Source organism: Patella vulgata, chromosome 1 (genome assembly GCF_932274485.2).
Source record: "Patella vulgata chromosome 1, xgPatVulg1.2, whole genome shotgun sequence".
In the NCBI taxonomy this organism is placed as follows: Eukaryota; Metazoa; Mollusca; class Gastropoda; family Patellidae; genus Patella; species Patella vulgata.
The window spans coordinates 82,774,388-82,798,212 of record NC_065879.2 but is presented as its reverse complement, the minus strand read 5'-3'; the positions used below and the strand labels follow the sequence as shown (position 1 = coordinate 82,798,212).

Sequence of the window (23,825 nt, the reverse complement as noted above, 5' to 3'; positions counted from 1 at the left end):
TACGTTCACGCCAATGTGTACACGGGACCTCGGTTTTTCGTCCCATCCGAACGACTAGACAGCTGTCCTTGTCAGCCCCTCCGTCCTGCATCACTGACAAGGGGGAACCACGCCGGAAACAGTAATCAAGTGTGTCATGTAAGCGACATATTATTTTTTAGATGGTCATGTTCTCATACTAGGCCTATATGCCTTGCTATATATAACCTACATAAATTTATTTAGATGATAGAATTCTATTTCTAGTCATGATTTGCCGTTGTTTATCTACATGTCAAGGTTACGTTTATGTCTTTTCATATAATTGATTAAAAGTTTCTGACCCGCTTGTTTATTTTGCCAAGGAAAGATGGCAGGAACAGGTAGGCTCTTCGCAGTTTTCTAAACGCATGTCTGCGCTGAGGTACGATATTCAGAATTGACACCATGGACCGGGGTTCGTAAATGGATCGACTTTTGGCTAAAGGTTTCTCCTAGTATAGCCTGTTTGGGATTCGTTCTTTGATTGAAGTTTAAAATGTATGTTCTAATACAAACATATGTATTATTATTATTAATTAACTTGTGTTACTCGCCAGGAATATACCACAGAATGCACGAAATCGCACTGGACCCTCGGCCCTTTTCTTAAATCCGTCCCACCCCGACCCGAGGGGTTGGTTTTTGGACGGTCACAACACAACCCTTAGCCAGAAACGGTTAAACCGGGACTAACTAGGTTAAGCAGGTCGAAACCCGGACTGACCGGGACTAACTAGGTTAAACAGGTCAAAACCATGATCGATGTATTCAATGATAATATCTAATTCAAATCCACTTTAGACCAGTATTTTCTACTACAATGAGTTAGAATAATGACCTCCATACATTATCTATTGTAATCTGATCACAAATATTTGCAAACTGTATTTAAAACCCTTGTACACAGAGGTTTTTATATTATCTCCTACATTCATGGCATTCCGGCGTGGTTTCCCCTTGTCAGTGATGCAGGACAGAGGGCCTGACAAGGACAGCTGTCTAGTCCTTCGGATGAGACGAAAAACCGACGTCCCGTGTATACATTGGAATGTACGTAAAAGATCCCTTGGCAGTTGGAATTCGATATAAGAGTAGACGATGGTGCCGCTGCCCGGGCAAAATTTCCCTCATAGCACACTGTATGGCGTATGCCGGTCTTCATTAGCCCAGTATAGGAGCAGAACAGTAGGACGTCAAACCCCATTTCATTACATTCATGGCAATAACGCCGTTTTGGCTCACTCCAACGCAATCCTATACATGTATCAACCTAACCTAAATGAGTAGAAATATTGTCCCTTTTATCAAACGAGCAGTTAGTACACGCCCCTCTCCTTCGCCGCCCCCGCGACCTTACGCCAAACTAAACGTTGTCACTACCTTGCCCCCCCCCATGCTCTAATCCATGGACACGCACCTGTATACGGGGCATGGCTGCGTGTTAAACCCGATTATGTCGCCATTTTGTTAAATTCATAAGTACATGTAGTGGTTCTTAATTCATATCATTTTCCGATCGGGCAAGGGATGGGGTGAGATATAATGCATTGACTGACTTCAATTTACAAATCCATTACATATTACAATCACCTCCAGTATCTAAAGAAAAATTATTAAAGTTACATTTTCGTGGATCGTGAGTGTCAAATTTTTAGAACATATTATTTTCCAAATAAAGCCCAATTATACGTGAAATGGTTGATAAATTTCCTTAAAGATACATTATGTAAGATTTAGATAAAGAGCTAGCCATTCTTGCTGTAGTTCGAAAATGGATAATGTAAAATGAATAATTTGAAAATTTCACTCTATTGCGAACGAAGATATATATTAGCCTTTGGAGGTTTGACAAGACGTAGGCAAAAATTTCAACCAGCGTACAGGTTGTTCGAAGCTAAGTGGCGTTTCTCCATTTTTAGCTAAAATCAAAATATGGCTGAACTGCTCTAATCTATTTAATACCGGAGAAATCCGATGCCATCGAGAGTTGATTGTATGGCCTGGATAAGTTAATTAATGTCTAATTTATAATTTAGAAAACATTTTAGGCCTAAAGAAAGACCTGCAATAGACAGATTTAGCTCTTGCATACTGTATGTTTAAACTTTTACTTCAGAAGTTGAATTCGGTGATGACTTTAAGGTCACCCAGGAGATGAAGGATGCCTTTAATCAATATGGATACGTGATTGTACGGTAAGACAACCGAATATTATATAAATGTTTGCACAAAATAAACACCTTTCCTCCATTCCTATGGTGGCTAAGGGGGTAAGACGCTGGCCTTGAGGTCGCGTGTTCGATCGCTGTATTGGCCGAGAAAGAACATCGGGATATTCCGGCGTGGTTTCACCTTGTCAGTGGCGCCGGACGGGGGTTTGACAAGGACAACTGTCTAGTTGTTCGGATGGGACGAAAAACTGAGGTCCCGCGTACACATTGGCGTGCACGTAAAGGATCCCTTGGCGGTTGGAATTCGATAAAAGAGTAGGTCGTAGCGCCGCTGTCCAGGCAAAATTTCCCTAATAGCCCACTGTATGATCGCAATGTCTGTCATTGAACCGCAAGGTGTGGTTTTAATTCCCGACTTCAAAGTGACAAAAGACCCCTACGCGCAAGAGAATTATTGAAATAAAATTCTACCATATCTTAGTACCGAAATGACCTAGTTTTTGTCGAGTGGACGTTAAACCCCTTTTTTCTCTCTTTTTTTAAAAAAGTAATGTGTTATCCAAGGAAGAAGTTAATAAGTTATTTGAGGTTTTTGACGTCAGTGATCTGGTCAAGAATCACATGGACGTAGTAAGTACATATTTCATAGCATGGGCGGACTGGGCCTCGGACCGTCGGACGTGATTCTAGGGCCCAGAGGTATCAGGGACCCGCTGGCCCCGAATGGATAAAAACTAACAGACATATACTTCTTTCCAAAATAAATAAAATTCATGTTCTCATCCATTGAAATATATAATTGCCTAAATCTCTACATGTCACGTATTCTTCAGTCTTGGTATCTTCAGTGTCGTTCCGTTCTATACTAACCCCTGTGTCCATCCACGGGTTTTTCACGAGTTCAAATTATCTGTCCTTGATCTTAGCTTGATTCTACGGACCAATCAAAAAACAGTTTACGTTTACATATCAGTCTAATCGTCACTGTTTACGTTCAACACATGCTTAATGCTTAGTTGCAATAAAATGAACGTCACTTCCCTTCGTCCACTCGATTGGTCGATAAAAACAACAGAATCAAGGGTGGATAATTTGACTATGTGTCTCCCCCGTGGATGGACCCAGAGGTTAATGGAGTAGAACGGAACGATACCACTGGGGATACCGAGAATGCGCGTATTCTTCATCGACATGGAAGCCCAAGGAAACCGGTTGGTTCAGCTCTGTACAGGGCGGGTGTAATGAGACCTACGTTCAGAGCTGAACTACCGGTTGGTAAGATGGCCCAGAGCCCCAGTCCGCCCGTGTTTTAATAAACCATTTTAATTAAAATTAACTCGGTATATTCACAATTAACTACATTATGCTAGTGTTCCTAGCATCACGATTCTGATCAAGTCTTATAATAGCAATCTTGTTGATCGTATCGAAACGTATCCGAACGTATCTGCACTACGAGTTGGTGCAATACAATCCTTTCGTAACGCATCTCACGACAGTGACAACCTAGCATTTATTAACATAGCCTGTTGGTCATTACATCCGGGAGTTACGACAACGTGTTTGATTTTTATTGGTGGACAACATCTATTTCAATAATAATATCAGATAATGAAAACCGGATGTGGGGTATTGGCCGGCCAGGCCGGAAATGGGAGCAAGGTTACACAACAGGTGTTATGACTGCGCGTGCCACATATTATTTTATTTTTAAAATAAAAAAAAACCAAGGAGATTGGTTCAATAAAGTAATGGGTTTAGAAACTTCTCCCAAAGTCATCAGATATAAAAAAAAGTGAGATGCAACTTTTATCGCACAAATGAACCAACAGCTGAAATTTTGAAGAAAAGGCGTCAATTTCGGACCATGTGCTCAGGAGGAATTGCCATTCCCCTTGTCCCCAGAAATTCATTTAGATTGGTCTACACCATCAATATCACAATATCACAATACTGCAATTTGGCCACAATATATCGATTATGTAAATCTGCTATTGTTTTTTTAGTATTCTGATGGGGACAAACATATGTGTAGAAAAACCATGTGGAACCAGCCCGGAAATGACGTCACTGGAATGCTAGCACGATGTGAAAAAGTAGCTGGAACCTGCGAAGAGGTGATCAGAAATTAATTTGTACATTCTGCCATTTATTTTCGTTAATTTATGATGCATCATGGTACTATTGAAAGAAAATGACGCCAACCATGTTTCTGGAGATTTTAACTAGGCCAACTATACAAATATCCTTCTTGTTTCAATATTTTGTTTTTATATAAATGTTAAAGATACATATGCAAGAGCCAAATCTGCTGATCGCAGGTCTTTCTTTAGGCCTTAAATGTTATATAAATTATTAACTTGCCGGAATCATAATTAACTCTAGATGCCATCGGATGCTTTGGATTTTAAACACGGATTTAACGGTTAATGATTTAATTAAAAAGTGGATAATCGAGACATTGTTTACTGTCGTTAGAACCGTAGCAATCATAATCGCGACTCTGCTATTCTTCAAATAGTCCTAATAACGCCGTTCATATTGAAGTAATTTGGCTGCAATTTTCAAGATATTACCTCTTCATTATAGCGAGGACTGTCAGCTCTTTATCTAAATCTTACATAATGCATTTAATGTACTAGATTGAACAAATACGGATAAGGTGCCACTTAGGGTGGTTGGGGTGAAGCCTAACTGCATTTCCAGACACAACATCAGATTCTGATATTACACATAGGAGACACTAATCGAGAAATTTTTATTAGTAATTCAATTTTACATAAGTATCTATGTCTTTTTAAAGTTATTATTACTTGTAGTAAATTATTATTCCGGATAGGAAACACTAATCGATACATTTTAGCGGGTTGGTATGAAGTTTTCCTAATTTCCAGACACGTGGCCGGTATCTGATATTGCAAATACACAATTTTCAAGTACCGGTAAGATGAACCAGACAAGGAGACACTACTCGAGAAATTTTAGTAAAGCAATTTTACATAAATAAATTATCTATGGGTATTTACTGTGGGAGGAAATCGAAGTACCCGGAGTAAACCCGCGAGGTTGAGAATTCTCCAATGACTATGAACAAGCACAATAAGGTTGTTACTGACAGTAAGTTTTATTTCTAGTTAATAGGTGGAGAAGTTTACCACTATCACAGTAAGCTAATGATGAAACAACCCAAGATAGGTGGTAAACATCAATGGCATCAAGATTATGGGTAAATTATATTTTATCACCGTGTAACACATTCTACAGTAGATATCGCTTGTGTGATAAATTCTATATTCTGCTGAGAGATATCTCCTAGAAGATATCACTTTCAATCTATACCAAAGAATTATATATATTTATTTGTGCTTGTTGGGTGATAAGTAAAATATTCTTGCAGGTCTTTCTTTAGGCCTTAAATGTTATATAAACTATTAGACATTTATTAACATGAAAAGACCTTAATCAACACTCGACGCCATCGTATGTGTCGGGTTTTCACTCGATTTGAATACGATTTGCTGTTCAACGCCCATTGATGATTAAATCCCAAAATGAATAATCGAGACTGTGTTTTTTTTTTTTTATATCGTACCGATTTTAGTAATGATGATCGAGACCATGTCTAAAATTCAATCGCTAATATCTCGGTTCAGAATGGAGCAATTTGACTGACCTTTTCAGCATATTCCCTTTACATTATCAAGTTTTTAACTATTATAGTGAGAACTGTCAGATGTTTATCTAATCTTCAATGATGTCCCTTTAATATATTTTTGGTATAAGTTTTGTTGAATAAAGCCCCGGGAGAAAAAATAATGATTGTGTTTTATTATCTCAAGATATTGGTATTATAATACGGCATTACGTCCCAATTTGATGACAGTTTTCATGGCTTTGGACAGATGTCACAAAGGAAACGGATGCCTACAGGTAAACGTTACAGTCATCTGGGATTCGGGAATACAGTAATGATCTGTAAAACACGCCCGTGCTTCAGTGCTGACGGATGTCCGTCGTCCGAGCCATTCGCTAACACCGAGCATTACAAACATTGTAGCAGTTCTTAACTTACTCAAAATTGTTCGCCTTATTTTAAACATACATTATGCAAGAGCTAAGTCTGCCAATTGCGGGTTTTTCTTTAGGCCTAAAATGTTATCTAAATTATTAATTAAACATTAATTAACTTATCCACACCATAATCAACTATCGATGACATCGCTAGCCTGCGATATTTGCTGGATTAGGATCATTCATGATTTAATCATGAAGTGGATAATCGAGACTATGTTTTTATCGTACCGACTTTAATAATGATGATCGAGGCTAGGCCCAAAACTCAGTCGCTAAATTCGCGGTTCAGAGTGGATCAATATGACTGAATTTTTCAGCGAATTCCCTTTACATTATCTAGTTTTTAACCATTATAGTGAGAAATGCCAGCTCTTTATCTAATCTCCCATAATGTATCTTTAATTAAAATATAACCCTTTATAAAAGCTTTGTTGTTTTAATGTATGAAATACGTCAATAAGAAACTATGTGTAAATTACTGTGTTTTTGGATCAAAGATATTTCTCATAAACAGTGATTGAAAGTTGAGTAAATTATTAACTAAATCTGAGAATGCTTTGTGAACTCGGGGTCTAGCTTCCAGAAGCTTTAATCTTCATTTTGTGCAGATCTTAGAGGGGTCCCGCTTTTGTAAATCTTAAGTGTACATTTTGTATTGTACCGATTTTAGATGCTCTCATCATTTGTATTGTACAGATTTTAGAATAATCTCACCATTTGTATTGTAAATATTTTAGATGCTCTCACCATTTGAATTGTACCAATTTAAGATGCTTTCATCATTTGTATTGTGCAGCTTTTAGGTGCTCTCACCATTTGAATTGCACATATTTTAGGTGCTCTCGCTATTTGAATTATTCAGATTTTAGATGCTCTTAAAATTTGTATTGTACCGATTTTAGATGATCTCGCGTTTTGTATTGTCTAGATTGTAGATAGATCGCATATTTTGTATTGTCCAGATTTTAGATGGATCCCACCGTTTGTATTGTCCAGAGTGTAGATGGATCTAACTTTTTGTATTGTACTGATTTTAGATGGATCTCTTTTTTTACAGATTTTAGAAGGATCCCACCTCTGTGGTCGTATAGATCATACAAGAGTTGGAGATCAGATGGGAGCAGATATGGATCGGGTTAAAATGATACAAGAAATATGTCCACTGAAATATGTTGAACTCAATCCAGGTATATATCTATCTTAGTTAATTATTTCACTAACCCCAGTCGGTGCAAAACAGTAGGATGTTAAACCCCATTTCGTTTCATTTCACTAACATAAACCTAAGCCGAGGGGGGTTGGATGGCTGAATGGTTAGCGTGCGCGCGCTGCATCATCAAGTCTGTCATTGAGTCGACTGGGGTGGTTTCGAATCCCCGGTTGTACGTGACAAGGAGTAGGGTCGCCTGTCCAACCTCGTGGGTTTTCTCCGGGTCCTCCGGTTTCCTCCCACTGCTAAAGACCCCTACGCGCAAGCGAATTATAGAAGTAAAATTAACCATATGTTAGTCCCGAAATGACCTGGTTTGTGTCGAGTGGACGTTAAACCCCATTTTTCTCTCTCTCTCTAAACCTAAGCCAGAACGGTGATTTGTTGCACCAGCCCTGCAGTGTGTAGGTGATGAACATAATCCATTTTCTGTAAAGTTTGATGACATACGGGAGCCACTGTGGCTTGGAACTTTCGTGTTCGATCCCGGGGTTGGAGAAGAAGGGTCGTCGGTATTTTCCAGCCTGGTTCCCCTGGTAAGTGTTATAAACTCAAACTACAGCAACGTCACTGCACTGAACTAACGAGTTTAACTTGCAATTCAGATATTCAGGGCTGCTCGTTTAGATCTCAATAGTATGTTGCGACTAAACACTGAACTATTGTTCGCTAAGGTGTGCCATTTTATCCCGCAATTAGCCTATTGAAGAACGATCGACATGTATTGAAATTCCCAATCTAATAACCTGGCCACACATATGGTTAATTAGCTTTGATATACCCATAACACAACTAGTTTGTGTCACATACTGACTTTAAAAAGTTAACCCGTGTAGTTATTTTTTTTTGTAGGAGATGCTGTGTATTTTCACTGTAATATTCTACACTGTAGTGCGGTTAATACCAGTCTAGATAGAAGATGGGCGATACTATGTGCTTATAACAGGGCCGACAATAATCCCGTGGAGAAACATCATCATCCCTTCTATACACCACTTAACAAGGTAACATCATCATCATCATCATCATCACCATCATCACATTCATTCGCATCAGCATCATCATTCACTCATCTCATTCATTCATTCAGTCATTCATTCATTCATAGGAAAGACAGACGCGTTTACAAGTCGGAGTGGTATGGACAGGCGGACAGTGGTGGCGACAATATATGTACATAACATATGGGTGTGGAATCATCATGAGCATCATCATGGGCATCAGCAGCGGCATCATCATCATCATTCACTTATCTCATTCCTTCATCTCATTCATTCATTCATAGGAAAGCCAGACGCGTGTACAAGTCGGAGTGGTATGGACAGACGGACAGTGGTGGTGACAATATACGTACATAACATATGGGTGTATATATAACACTAACTCATTTCAAACTGGTTTAAACCATGAGTTTCATCCAGATCAATTCGTCCTGTGAAACAAGGCTGTAGGATCTTTTATATATGTATATAGAGTCAGATCTATTTGACAAGGCCCAATGCATATTTACTCAAGGACACGAGATGTAAACAGAGTTAGGGCACATGATTGTTGCCGAGGATTGTGTGTTAGGGTTAGAGCAAGGCGTAGGGCTAGATCTTGGGTTAGGGTTTGCGCTAGCCCTGTTTACATCTGGTAATTATGCCACGAAATTTTGAACGGCACACTAAGAAAAGTTCTCACTAAAGAAACCAGCTATTTGACTGATGAAATTCGAAACACTGCAATATAGTAAGTTCATAGCTGTGTTTTTCTTTATTTAGTTTGCGTCATTCTATGTGTCTATGAGTATGACTAGTCTAGTCTGTGTCTATGACTTGCCATGTTTTTATTTTGTAAAATTCAAATATTTTTCATATATATTTAGCCAGGTGTGCCGCTATTTTGTCATGTGTTCCAAGGTGTGCCGTTGGCAAAAAAAGGTTGAGAACCATTGGTGTATATAGTCATTAACACATGACACAATTATATGGAATGCAAGTTACTTAAAGAGTTTATTACAGCGACGTTTCGACGAGGGTTCTCCCGTCTTTTTCAAGCAAAGAATGGCCATCGAAACGTCGCTGTAATAAACTCTTTAAAGGACAATATTGGTGTCAGTCATTATAAAATATGTGATAGAGCTCGTTAAATACATCCCAAATATAATTTTAAAACAGAGATCATTGCTACGAGAGATGTGTAACAAGCACGTGAAGAAACGGGAAGTGACGTCAAACATGACAAACATGAGTTGTCCTTCTATATAACTGACTGAAGTAACGAGCGGTAACAGACAAACGATCGAATTTCAATACCCTCTCACCGTCCCATATAATAACTTTTCAACTTCAACGGAATTATCAGTGAAATGAAATTCGATCGTTTGTCTGTTACCGCTCGTTACTTCAGTCTGTTATTTATATAGAAGGACAACTCGTGTTTGTCATGTTTGGCGTCACTTCCCGTTTCTTCACGTGCTTGTTACAAGTCTCCCGTAGCAACGATATATCTCTGTGTTAAAATTATATTTGGAATGTATATAACCAGTTCTATCACATATGTAATAATGACTGACACCAATATTGTCCTTTAAGTAACTTGTATTCCATATAATTGTGTCATGTGTTATTCTCATTCAGTTACTAAATGTCACTTAAACAATTTATATAGTCATTGTTTAATTTCTAGGTTCCAATTACAGCTAAGGGTAAGGCGAAGGACAAGATCTTGGGTTAGGGTTAACGCTAGCCCTGTTTACATCTCATAATTATGCATTTGATCTTGACAATTAGATCTAACCGTGTATATAGTCATTTTTTAATTTCCAGGTACCAAATACAGCTATTATGGACTGTACTACGATGTGGGACTCAACGGGAAAAGATCCGTTTACCGTAGACAAAAGGTTGGAGTCCAACTTTGGATACATCAAAAGAGAACTGTAAAGATATCAATTCTTGAAATAAAAACATTTCTTAACATTTTGATTTAATTTTATTTGATTAATTTCGGCAAATCATTTTGGACCAGGAAGTATCAGTCCCCCAAGAGTCATCCATATTGTTGCCGTTGTTATTTGGGCGACGCTCTTCGAAAAAAGCCTACGGTTGTACTAATACAAGTGCCATCGCCATATGACTTGGTGAAGGAGAGAAAGACACACTCAAGCGAGGTCATTTCGGGACTAACACATGGTTCAATATTATTTCAATAATTCGCTTGCGCGTAGGGGTCATTAGCAGTGTGAGGAAACTGGAGGACTCGGAGAAAACCCACGAGGATGGTATGTCACACAGTGTGCTATGAGAAAAATTTTGCCCAGACAGCGGCACTACAGCCTACTCTTGTATCGAATTCCAACTGTCAAGAGATCTTTTACACGCACGACAATGTGTACACGGGACCTCGGGTTTTCATCCCACCCGAACGACTATACGTTTTCCCTTGGCATGCCGGGGGGTTGGGTGGCCGAATGGTTAGCACGCTCGCGCTGTATCATAAGGCCTGTCATTGAGTCAACTGGCGTGGTTTCGAATCCCCGGTTGTACGTGACAAGGAGTAGGGTCGCCTGTCCAACCTCGTGGGTTTTCTCCGGGTCCTCCGGTTTCCTCCCACTGCTAAAGACCCCTACGCGCAAGCGAATTATTGAAATAAAATTAAACCATATGTTAGTCCCGAAATGACTTAGTTTGTGTCGAGTGGACGTTAAACCCCATTTCTCTCTCTCTCTCTCTCTCCCCTTGGCAGGCCCTCGATTCTGCATCATTGACAAGGAGGACCGCCCCGGAAAATCACGGTGAACTTATAGAATATTCCACACTGATGTAAAGTTTTCATTGTAAATTATTTGAAAATTAAGCCCTGCCCCTTCTGCACTGCCTCATGTGATTAAATAAGCGGCACAGTGTTTGGGGCAAGATGAAATGAAATGGGGATTAACGTCCTTCTGTTCTGCTCAGACTGGGCTAATGAGCTATGGGGGGGGGGGGGAGTTTGCCCGGACAGCGGTGCTGCGGCCTACTTTTACATCAAAGTCCAACTGCCAAGGGATCTTTAACGTGCACGTCAATGTGTACACGTGACCTCGTTTTTTTACGTCCCATCCGAACGACTATGCACCACTGAGGAACGACGCCGGAAAATCCAGCTGAACGTTTTCGGTCAACGCAGGGATCGAACACGGGACCTCCGGGTTAGCGAACCAAGGTTCCGTGAAAACATTGGTGTGCACGTAAAAGAACCATTGACAGTTAGAAATCGATAAAGAGTAGGCGGAAACACAGCTGTTTCCCTCATAGCATGGTGCATGCCTGTCTTCCTTATCCCGGTTCGTGCAGAAAAATAGGACGTTAAACTCCATTTCATTTCGTTTCATGTTACGCCCTACTGCACTAACTTTTAGAAAAAGATTCTAGAAAAGATTAAATTCGCGTGTGACCTTGTAGGTTATCGAAGTTAGTCACCTGATAGTTAAATGTTAGAGGTTTATCATCGGATGACGTCATGTTGTTTATCATAATATACATATATGTAGGGCCTATATATAGGCTAACATTGCATATATAGCCTTGTTATCTGCTAAACATTGTGAAGGGATCCGGATATTTTTTCTGTTCCAAATCACCAGCTGGAAAATGTCACAAACAGGTAAACAACGAAATGAAATAGGGTTTAAGGTCCTACGAATCAAAAAGGATAATGAAGATGTGCATACACCACGCAGTGTGAGTGTGCTACGGAGTAAGGTTTGCCCTGGCAGCGGCGCTACAGCACACGTATAGCTAGCACACGAATAGCCACGCATGCTATTTCGACCTATTCCCTAACGTGCATTGAGGGTGGCCGAATGGTATAAACTCTCAGGACTGTCAATGAGTCAAGTGACGTGGTTTCGATTCCCGCTACCAGCTTGTACATGACAAGACGTGGGGTCACGGGTTTAACTTCACGGGTTTGCTCCCACTTCTTAAGAATTATTGAAATAAAATTGAAACATGTAAGTACCGAAATGGCCTAGTTTGTGACGTTAAACCCCATTCTCCCTCCCTAACGCGCATACAGGGGAGATTTAAAATCACAATTTTGGTATTCGTGTATGTTTTGACCACTAAGGTATTTCACACGCCAACTCCATAGCACATGATGTTTGGCCGTTTTCAGAAAGATGGAGAGAGAAATGTGGTTTAACGTCTACTCGACACAAACTAGGTCATTTCGTAACTAACATATGATTCAATTTGATTTCAATAATTCGCTTGCGCGTAGGGGTCTTTAGCAGTGTGAGGAAACCGGAGAACCCGGAGAAAACCCACGAGGTTGAACAGGCAATCTCACCCCTTGTCACGTACAACCGGGGAATCGAAACCACGCCAGTTGACTCAATGACCGACCTTATGATACAGCGCGTACTCGATCGCTAACCATTCGGCCACCCCCCACCCCCCGTCTTCAGAAAATACACATGTCAAAGTTGGGCGCAGATTCCTTTGATGGGGAGAGATAGCGAAGGGCAATACAGTGCCTTCCACTAGTGCTCACCCTTTGTTCCATTTCCGCCCATCTCCGGTTCAAATATTTTCGACAACATATATCTCCTCGGGGACTCTTCGCCCTTCCTAATATTTAGCACCATATAATATTTTGACACCAAATTTGATCTTTTTGTAAAAATTCGAATTTGTATGGAAGCGAATTCAGCTACCCTGAAAGGGTATATTTTCATACCAAACTTGAATATATTATGATAATTGGGTAAAAATTGACATTTTACAGCCAAAACTGGCGGCTTTTTTGGCAAATTTGACCCATTTAGACACGGGTTCGGACTGGAACTTTTATTTGGGTGATAATATACATTTAGACCGACCATAAACCGTCGGCAGCATTTATTTTGCAGCAACTGTCCGGCATATGGGATTGAGTTGAAATGCTCCCCTATGCTCCAGATTCCTTAAAAATGCCCTGCCATTTTCAGAATTTCGACCCAATCAAAATAATGAAGTGGAAGTTACAGAGGGCATGAAAACAGCTTTTGATAAACATGGTTACATTATGGTCAGGTTAGAAACACATTTTGTTACATTCTATTTCATTGGTCATTATTGATAGGCATGCGTAACTATCGGTCGAAAACTAAATGCTAGCAAGTTGTGTCATCTCCGCAGTTAGCGTAGTCTCGAACTACACGTAGTGGGTATCTTAGTTCAGAATGTCTGGATAGTGTGCATGATGGCCTTGAAACAAACGTCGAGAAAATTAAAAGTGTCTACCATCATTTATTACTATGACGATAGAGACCATGTATTTCTCAAAACTTTTCAAGGCCAGGGGGGAAGAATCCACCTGGATCCCCCCTCCCCAAGATACATTGTCTAAGGCAAATCCCCTCCTGCAAAAAATCCTGGATTCCCCCCTGTTTTAAGCTCAAGTTCCTCCCCATCGTACATAAAAGGTCTTGTAGAATCCTAATATACCGACAGGAATCTCCGTTATCAGACGAAACATCTTCTAAATTCTCCAGCCATTAACGTACAACTTTCCTATGCTGGACCTTTTCTATGGAATAAACTACCAAAGGCAATGAACCGATTAACGTCTGTGGGTCATTTTTAATCTCAATTCGAAACAGACCTGTTTCAAAACCTTATCAGTGAATATAAAAACCAACAGCGCCTTAGAAACTGTTCTCCAGTTAAAACGCGCTTAATAAATGACGATGTTATTATTATTATTCCAACGTAGGGTTAATGTTTCGTGATCGCGCGGTTAGATCTAATTATTAAGGCCAACTGCAGATTTAGTCAAAAGGTCTCTAGATGCAAACAGAGCTAGCGCTAACCCTAACCCTAAACCAAACCCACAATCCTGTCAACATTCTCGTGCTCTAACCATAATAACATTTCAGCGACCTTGACGAAATCCGGAGGTGGCCCTAATATTTAGATCTATTATTGATAGTGAGATCATTTTACATGATTTAATATACGGATAATTGAGGAGAATGAAAACTTTTGAAGTTGATATACAAACGTGATTGTAGATACACACATGTTTGCAATCTGTTTCACAGAGGATTAAAAAAGTCTTCTAATATCTCTGTAAAAGATATCTGCCTTCAACACGTGACGTCACATCACGCGGCGTCAATCATTGGCTCAATGGAGCGTGCATTGTTTACATAAGACGTTACTGGTTCGGGCAGAATGGTGCCTTTTACTTATTTTAATACCCATTTACAATAAATAGGAAACATTTTTTACCCACAAATAATTCAAATGTTTTAGAATTTAATTTGTCGGAGGAAAAAGGTTAATACTTGTGGCTCATTAAGTCGCATCTATGTCATCCTTATCAGTGATTGAAGCGGCCTAGCGAATATTCACTGCAGATCAGTGTACCATGTTTGTTTGTATCAAACTTTATTTTAGGAATTTACTGAACAGTCAAGAATTAGAAAAACTGAAGATGTCATTGGATGAAAATGAAACAGTTAACGAGAACTCTGAGAAAGTTAGTACACATATTACTAAATATGTTTTATTGGACAACAGAAATTATAATTTTGGAGTCATTTATTCAATTGTGTGTGTGTGTGTGTGTGTGTGTGTGTGTTTGGGTGCGCGTGTGTGTGTGTGGGGGGGGGGGCGGTGGATGGCCGATGGCCGAATGTTTAGCATGTGCGCGTTGTATCACAAGGTCTGGCATTGAGTGAACTGGCGGGGTTTCGATTTCCCGGTTGTAGGTAACAAGGAGTAGGGTCACTTGTCCAACCTTGTGGGTTTTATCCGAGTCCTCCGGTTTCCTCCCACTGGTAAAGACCCCTACGCGCAAGCGAATTATTGAAATAAAATTGAACCATGTGTTAGTCCCGAAATGACCTAGTTTGTGTCGAGTGGACGTTCCGCCATCCCCCTCTCTCTCTCTCTCTCTCTCTCTCTCATTCAATTATGTGGTCTGTTATACTCGATAATGTAGACATTGCCTTAATTACCGTTACTCCCCAGTGATCATTACTCTCTAAATAGACATCCCTAGTGACCATTACTCCTTAGTTATGTTCGGCGAAAAACGCGAAGTGTCCAAATTGGCAGTTTTTGACGTCTGGTAATTCCAGTCTACATTTGTAGTATTCTCCTGTGGGATATGTTTAGCCTCATTACAAATGGCGGTAGAAAGCATTCTGGCACGCGGTTCTTGTGTCAATGTTATAATTTTCATTTTGTCTTAAATATTGGATATCACGTTAAGATAACAACATCAATATTGCAAAGTCGAAGACTGTTGATGATATTGAGTTAGCGACTTGCCTCATTTAAGTTACCATTACCCGTTCTATACATAGCTATGAATCATTGTTCTTGTGGGGGGGGGGGGGGAGGTCGTGTGTTCGATCCCAGATTTTCCGGCGTGATGCAGGATGGAGGGCCTGACAAGGACAACTGTCTAGTCGTTTCGACGGGACGAAAAACGATGTCTCGTGTACAAGTTGGCGTGCACGTAAAATATCCCTTGACAGTTGGAATTCGATATAAGAGTAGGTCGTAGTGCCTCTGTCCGGGCAAAATGTCCCTGTTAGCACACTGTATGGCGTATGCCCGTTTCCATTAGCCCAGTTCGGAGCAGAAAAGTAGGACGTTAAACCCCATTTCATTTCATTCCATTTGTTCTTGTAGACTTTCCTCATAGCATAGTGTATGGCATATGTCCGTCTTCATTATCCCAGTAAGAACAGAGCAGTAGGACGTTAAACCTTATTTCATTTCATGTCATTTCAATTTTTAGGTTGATGATGGTGAGAACCGTTTTGCTCGTCTGACACTTTGGTCACATCCTGGTGATGACGTCACTGGCATGATCTCCAGAAGTGAGAAAGTTGCGGGAACATGTGAACAGGTTTGACCAGACACGTGACACGATAATTGTCACATGCCCTTTAAGACATGTAATATTATTATGAATAGAAAAGACAGGACACTATATTACTATATCTGGAATATATCCAGTTGTCCAATTAGCATCTAGCATCTGTCCAGTTGACCAATTAGCAATCTAGCATCTGTCCAGCTGACCAATTAGCATCTGTCCAATTGTCCAATTAGCAAACTAGCATCTGCCCAGTTGACCAATTAGCAACTAGCATCTGTCCAGTTGTCCAGTTAGCATGCTACGATTTTTCCAGTTAACCAATTAGCAATCTAGCATCTGTTCAGTTGTCCAATTACCTCCTAGCATCAGTCCAGTTGACCAATTAGCTTCCTAGTATCTGTCCAGTTGACCAAGCTGGATAACATGTGATTGGCATAGATTGTTGAAGTAGGGCAAACCAATGGGAGAATATTTGGCAAATTAACGGCTGTAAAAATATAATTCATGCCACACCAGAACAAGTTTTGTACCATTATGTACTTCCTTCTCTTGTCTAATCACAATGACTCTTTAAAAATCGGGGGTGGGGGCGGGGCGGGGGGGGGGGATTAACACGGATCATATAAGGTCTGTCACATTGATTCAAGTGGCGATTTCCCGCTTGTACGTGACAGGGAGTAGGGTCGGCTGTCCAACCTCATGGGTTTTCGTCGGGTCCTCCGGTTTTCTCCCATAGCTAAAGACCCTATTGAAATGAAATTGAACCATATGTCAGTCCAAAAATGACCTAGTTTGTGTCGAATGGACGTTAAACACCATTTCTCCCCCTCTCTCTTTAACGCCTAAATGAAATGGGGTTAAGATTTCCAACTATAAGAAAGGTCTTTGACGTGCTGCCGTTGCAACGACCCGATGCCTATCCTTATCAGACGCTCCGTCCTGCACCATAGACAAGGGAGAACCAGACTAGGAAATCCCCATACTAAACTTACGCTGTGTGTCTACAATTATCAACGCCTGAAAACAGACACTAAGTTAGTTGTCCGACATTTTAAGTCCTAAATCGAAGATTTTAATCGAAAACACCGAGTATATAATATACTCGAGAATTTAGACAAGTATAACAGATGTGAATCGGGGAAGGACCGCAGTACTGCTCTGCGCCGACTTGGCTAATGAAGACGGGCATACGCCAAACAGTGTGCTACGAGGGAAATTTGCCCGGACAGCGGCGCTACGGCCTACTCTCATATCGAATTTCAACTGTCAGTAGATCTTTTACGTGCACGCCAAGGGATTTTTTTCGTCACATCCGAACGACTAGACAGCCGTCCTTGTCAGGTCCTCAGTCCTACACAACTAACAAGGGGAAACCACGCCGAAAAATCCCGATGAACTTTCTTGGCCTACACCGGGATCGTCCCCGCCACCCCGCAAACTAGCGAACCAGCTTTAAAATCACTTGGCCACCGTGGATCCCTGATCGCAATGACTCTTAAACTCCGCGCAAAATTTCCTTGGGAGTCGGATATCAAAATAAATAAGACCGAAGTGCAAAATATTCCTCATAGCGCATTACATGGTGACTGTGGATCACGGTGGCTAAGTGGGTAAGACGCTGGCTCGCTAGCCTGGAGGTCGCGTGTTCGATCACTGCATTGGACGAGAAAGTTCATCCAGATTTTCAGGCGTGGTTCTCCCTTGTCAGTGATGCAGGACGGAGGGCCTGACAAGGACAGCTGTCTAGTCGTTCGGTTGGGACGAAAAACCGAGGTCCCGTGTACACATTGGCGTGCACTTAAAAGATCCCTTGACATTTGGAATTCAATATAAGTGTAGGCTGTAGTGCCGATGTCCGGGCAAAATTTCCCTCATAGCACACTGTATGGCGTAAGCCCGTCTTCATTAGCCCAGTTCGGAGCAGAACAATAGGACGTTAAACCCCATTTCATTCCATTACATGGCGATTGGTGCAAAAAACAGTAAGACGTTAAAGGAGTCAAGTAATTTCATTTCACTTTTGTCTGGATTGTATTTTCAGCTATTGGAGGGCGAAGTTTATCATTATCATTCCAAGCTGATGATGAAAGTGGCTAAAGTAGGTGGCCGACACGCTTGGCATCAAGATTATGGGTAAATCATGTGACGGAGAGAGAGAGAGAGAGAGCGAGAGAGAGAGAGAGAGTTTAACGTAAATGACATTTACGCTAACGATAATATGATTTATGAAAGATTCGTCGCCTGATGTAATACTTACACGACAAAAACATCAACATTACGTTTAAATTTCTTGTTGGTTGCTGTAACATTTTGGCTTAACTTGTTTTCTAAATCGTCAGATTTGATCAAACATAGGCTACGTCATAGTGTGGGCGGCCATTTTGGTGTAAATATGGGATCACTCGGTACATTTACACCAAAAATATTATTGTATTTTTATAAAATGAAAATGAAACCACGATTTTGAAAAAAAAAAAGTACTTAAATTTGAAAAAAAGAAAATGTACTTAAATTTGAAAATAAAAAAATAGCTTTGCAAAGCGACACATCATGTGTTTTCAAATAGTGACATATGAAACGTCGTCAGAGGAAAACTAAATTGAAAATAAAATATGCCACGGAATCTTTTTCATGTTTCAGACGACGATGCATAAACTATGTATTTATTTTACAGTTATTGGTATCGTAACACGGCCTTGTTTCCAGACATGATGACCGTCTTCATCGCCATTGACAGATGTCATCAGGGAAATGGATGCTTAGAAGTAAGAAGTCTTTGTTACCCCCACCCACCCCTCTTTCTCCTTACAGTGTTTCATTTGATTAGAGCTAATCCCACTCAACACTGCCGTAATGAAAGCAAATTTCTGTTCCAAATTATGACTGGTCAATTGTACTTAGAATACATTAAATCACTGTCCAAATTTTTGGGGAAGACCCCAGATTAAACGAAGAGATTTCATTGAATGAAATGGTATTTTAAATAATATATACTCTTCAAAAAAAAAGTAAGGGATATTGAAATGCAAATACCTATGCAGTTTGTGATATGATAAATAGTCATGGACATTTGACATGCTTTGAGAGTATCTTCACAGATGAAGAACCTATCGCCCCAACAGAACCACTGAGCTGTGCATGCGACACGCAATAGCGCTATACACGTGGGAGGGGTTCATTGTCAAATTTGACACTTCAAGGAAGGGTTGATGAAAACTGCCGCGTGCTAGTTTATCTATACATGTTTGCTTTCCTATCGGTTCTTGCATACGATTTACTGTTTAGCGTATCTTTGCTTTAGTGTGTTACGTTTAATTTGATCGGGAGACGTGTTCGTCGACGTCAACGTCAACCGACAACACTGCAAGAATGGGCCGTGGCACTGCAAGAGGAGTGGGTCAGATTGTCCCAAGAGAGCAATACTCATTATTAAGACAAAAATCAAAAACGTCCATTTTCATTTTTGACGGTGTATCTCTTTGTGAGTGAAATGGGGCCGTCAGATAAGCCGCCCATATGAACTGTTTATGTTCATGTGTAGGCAATTGACCTTTTATTAACATACACTGGTTACCTCTTTCAGATTTTAGACGGTTCACATAAATGTGGTCGAATAGAGCATAATTTTGTTGGTCAGCTGATAGGTGCGGATATGGATCGTGTCAATATGATTGAAAAAAGATGCCCTAAAAAATTCGTAGAAATGAACCCAGGTATACAGAAATCTTATAAAATATAATGTGGGCTTGAACGAAATAAAATGAAATGTTCTGCTCCGAACTCGGCTAATGAAGACGGGCATACGCCATATAGTGCGCTTTGGGGGGGAATTTTGCCCGGACAGTGGCACTACGGTCTACTCTTATATCGAATTCCATTTGTCAAGAGATCTTTTACGTGCCGGCCAATGAGTACACGGGACCTCGTTTTTTTGTCCCATCCGAACGATTAGACAGCTGTTCTTGTCAGGCCCTCCGTCCTGCATCACAGACAAGGGGGGGGGGGGCACGCCGGAAAATCTGGATGGACTTTCTCGGCCAAAGCAGGGATCGAACACGCGACCTCCAGGCTAGCGAGCCAGCGTCTTACCACTTAGCCACCTCCCCCCCCCCCATCTAATAAAGATAGCCATGTGTGTGAGTGACGTTGGTTGTCATTGTGTACAGGGCTCTTGAGAGGAAAAAGAAATGTGCTTCTGCTCGAATCAGTAACGTCTTATGTAAACAATACACGCGCCACTGAGCCAATGATTGACGCTTGATATGACGTCATGTGTTGAAGGCAGTCATCTTTTACAGAGATATTAGAAGACGTTCTTCATACTCTATGAAACAGATTGTGACTTACTATGGGCCCCATAGACTCTTATGGATCCTGGGGGTGGCCTATCGGTTGCACGCCCCTCTCGGGAGGCCTGCTTGTGTATATCCTATTAATGGCATTGGCCTGTAGGTTGCTCTAAACAGCGACAATCTGATTAATATACAGATCTATATTTCGTTTCGTTTTTTTATACTTTCGATGGCCTATACACTATATGAAGATCTGACAAGTTATACTCGAAGGTCGTGTCAGGGGTCGTACGAGCGGCATTTGACCCTATGACGTCAGACTTTGATTAATCAATCAGCGTTGGCGTTTCTAGTGGTTTACCCACAGTTACGTGCATGGCACGCGAAGACGTCGCCGTAACAGACTGTTTCATTCGCTTATCCCACACTTCAACCAAAACGCCGGTAATATAACAACTCTTCCAGATCCTAGTGTAGTAAAGACAAGTAAAACGAAAGTTTGAACTATAAAAAACGAAACGAAATAGGATCTGTGTTTTAATCAGAATGAAACAGCGAGTACATCTTCTACATGGTAGGAAATGGGTCCCGTCACACTAACATATTGCGAAGGGTAAATATATATTTAATGTGAAATAAAATGTAACATATATTATTGTAATTTTTAAGGAGATGGATTATTTTTTCACTGTAACCTGCTCCACTACAGTGGTCCTAATCTAAGTGAAGAAAGAAGATGGGCGTTTCTGATTGCTTATAATAAAGCTAGCAATGATCCTGTTGAAGAACACCATCATCCTAAATATACTCCGCTACACAAGGTATAGTTCTAAATATACTCCGCTACTCAAGGTATAGTTCTAAATATACTCCGCTACATATGGTATAGTTCTAAATATACTCCGCTACACATGGTATAGTTCTAATTATATACTCCGCTACACAAGGTATAGTTCTAAATATACTCCGCTACCCAAGGTATAGTTCTAAATATACGCCGCTACACATGATATAGTTCTAAATATACGCCGCTACACATGGTATAGTTCTAAATATACACCGCTACACATGGTATAGTTCTAAATATACGCCGCTACACGTGATATAGTTCTAAATATACGCCGCTAAGCATGGTATAGTTCTAAATATACACCGTTACACATGGTATAGTTCTAAATATACGCCGCTACACATGGTATAGTTCTAAATATACGCCGCTACACGTGATATAGTTCTAAATATACTCCGCTACAGTTCTAAATATATACCGCTACACATGGTATAGTTCTAATTATATACCGCTCCACATGGTATAGTTCTAAATATACTCCGCTACACCAGGTATAGTTATAAATATACACCGCTACACAAGGTATAGTTCTTAATATACACCACTACAGTTCTAATATACTCCACTACACAAGATATAGTTCTAAATATATTCCAGTACAGTTCTAAATATACTCCGCTACAGTTCTAAATATACCCGCTACAGTTCTAAATATACTCCACTACACAAAATATAGTTCTAAATATATTCCAGTACAGTTCTAAATATACTCCGCTACAGTTCTAAATATACCCGCTACAGTTCTAAATATACTCCACTTCACAAAATATAGTTCTAAATATACTTCACTACAGTTCTAAATATACTCCGCTACAGTTCTAAATATACTCCGCTATATAAGGTATAGTTCTAAATATACACGCCTACACATGATATAAGTATAAATATACACCTCTACACAAGGTATAATATAGTTCTAAATAATATACTCCGCTAACACATGGTATAATTTAATTTCTGAAATAAACATAATAGAATTGCTTCTAAAACTTCGTCCTGTTTAGCGTTTACAAGCTTTAAATGTCAAAAATCATATAATGTCTGAGCTTCAACATATAATTGTTATTATTTATCTCAAGTGTTCCAATTCTGTTTCATTCAGGTTCCAAATTCGGCCATATTGAATTGTGAAGTATTATGGGATACGAATGGAAAATCAATTCTGACAAAAGAAAGGCGGCAGCAATCTAAACTTGCAGAAATTAACGTGAAAAACTAATTATAAGATTATCAAATCGTTGCAGTGTAGCTTTTCCTACCATTTCTAATTTTCAAATTAGGGACTGTTGTGCTAAATACTTTATATGCCAAAATGCCCCCCCCCCCCGAAAAAAAACCAAAAAAACAAAAAAAAAACAAAAAAAAACAACATTACTATCTAATTGGAATATATGTATTTATTAAGTTCGATCATTAATCGTACATCTAATTGTACATCTGTTTTATTAAATTATCTCATTAATTGTTCCTAATGTATTAAATTCGATCGTTTGTTCATCTAACTGGGTTATTAAATCTTCTCATTAATTGTACATCTAATTGGGTTGTTAAATTCTCTTATTATTTGTACATCTAAGTAGTGTCGCCAGGTAAATTTATGTTGCTTATATTTATATTCTTTCATTATGTAATGTGTATTATCATGTACTTCGCTGTAACTTCGTAAGAGATCGTTATGTGAAATAAACAAATACTAATACCAGTTTACAATATTCAAACATTTTGGTAACATTTCCCAACTGTAGCCATCACGGCTTTCCACTGGCATTTTTACTAGGTCATTTCGGGACTAACACATGGTTCAATTTTATTTCAATAATTCGCTTGCGCGTAGGGGTCTTTAGCAGTGGGAGGGAACCGGAGCAACCGGAGAAAACCCAAGAGGTTGGACAGGCGACCCTACTCCTTGTCACGTACAACCGGGGAATCGAAACCACGCCAGTTGACTCAATGACAGACCTTTCGATACAACGCGCACACGCTAACCATTCGGCCACCCAAACACTCCCACCCCCCATGTGTCACACCTTTAAGGTCACGACAATATTCTCCCATGGTTAATGTAGGGATATAAGGCCAAGTAAAATGCAGTGATTGTTTTCTGTAACCAACCGTTCTGATCTTGGTGCCTGAGATGACAATAAAAAGAGTATGTAAACCCAAAATAGTGGGGAGCCACGGTGGCTAGGTGGTTAAGACGCTGGATCGCTAGCCTGGAGGTCGGGTGTTCGATCCCTACATTGGCCGAGAAAGTTTATCTGGATTTTCCGACGTGGTTTCCCCTTGTCAGTGGTGCAGAACCGAGGGCCTGACAAGGACAATTGTCTAGTCCTTCGGATGAAGGAATGCACGTAAAAGAT

At 40.1% G+C, this 23,825-nt stretch overlaps 2 protein-coding genes across 2 annotated transcripts; both read left to right on the top strand.

Annotated features, from left to right (window-relative positions):
* The first annotated feature begins 314 nt into the window (after nucleotides 1-314).
* On the top strand, nucleotides 315-10,442 carry LOC126824975 (L-proline trans-4-hydroxylase). The gene is made up of 9 exons (XM_050554430.1): nucleotides 315-362; nucleotides 2,138-2,216; nucleotides 2,741-2,822; nucleotides 4,199-4,309; nucleotides 5,327-5,418; nucleotides 6,032-6,122; nucleotides 7,324-7,453; nucleotides 8,329-8,480; nucleotides 10,287-10,442. The coding sequence occupies exons 1-9, from the start codon at nucleotides 350-352 to the stop codon at nucleotides 10,401-10,403; spliced, it is 867 nt and encodes a 288-aa protein (XP_050410387.1). The 5' UTR covers nucleotides 315-349; the 3' UTR covers nucleotides 10,404-10,442.
* Nucleotides 10,443-11,980: 1,538 nt separating this feature from the next.
* On the top strand, nucleotides 11,981-23,104 carry LOC126824962 (probable phytanoyl-CoA dioxygenase). The gene is made up of 9 exons (XM_050554429.2): nucleotides 11,981-12,105; nucleotides 13,433-13,517; nucleotides 14,886-14,967; nucleotides 16,240-16,350; nucleotides 18,365-18,456; nucleotides 18,998-19,088; nucleotides 19,907-20,036; nucleotides 21,285-21,436; nucleotides 22,568-23,104. Exons 1-9 carry the CDS (start codon nucleotides 12,093-12,095, stop codon nucleotides 22,682-22,684), a joined length of 873 nt encoding a protein of 290 aa, XP_050410386.1. The 5' UTR covers nucleotides 11,981-12,092; the 3' UTR covers nucleotides 22,685-23,104.
* The last annotated feature ends 721 nt before the right edge of the window (nucleotides 23,105-23,825 follow it).

Bases quoted from the DNA above. Each gene is read 5' to 3' on its own strand.
- LOC126824975 (XM_050554430.1), top strand. The intron at 2,823-4,198 runs GTAAGTACATAT...TTGTTTTTTTAG, and splicing joins TCAAGAATCACATGGACGTA to TATTCTGATGGGGACAAACA. The intron at 7,454-8,328 runs GTATATATCTAT...TTTTTTTTGTAG, and splicing joins ATATGTTGAACTCAATCCAG to GAGATGCTGTGTATTTTCAC.
- LOC126824962 (XM_050554429.2), top strand. The intron at 18,457-18,997 runs GTAAATCATGTG...TTTATTTTACAG, and splicing joins GCTTGGCATCAAGATTATGG to TTATTGGTATCGTAACACGG. The intron at 19,089-19,906 runs GTAAGAAGTCTT...TACCTCTTTCAG, and splicing joins AGGGAAATGGATGCTTAGAA to ATTTTAGACGGTTCACATAA.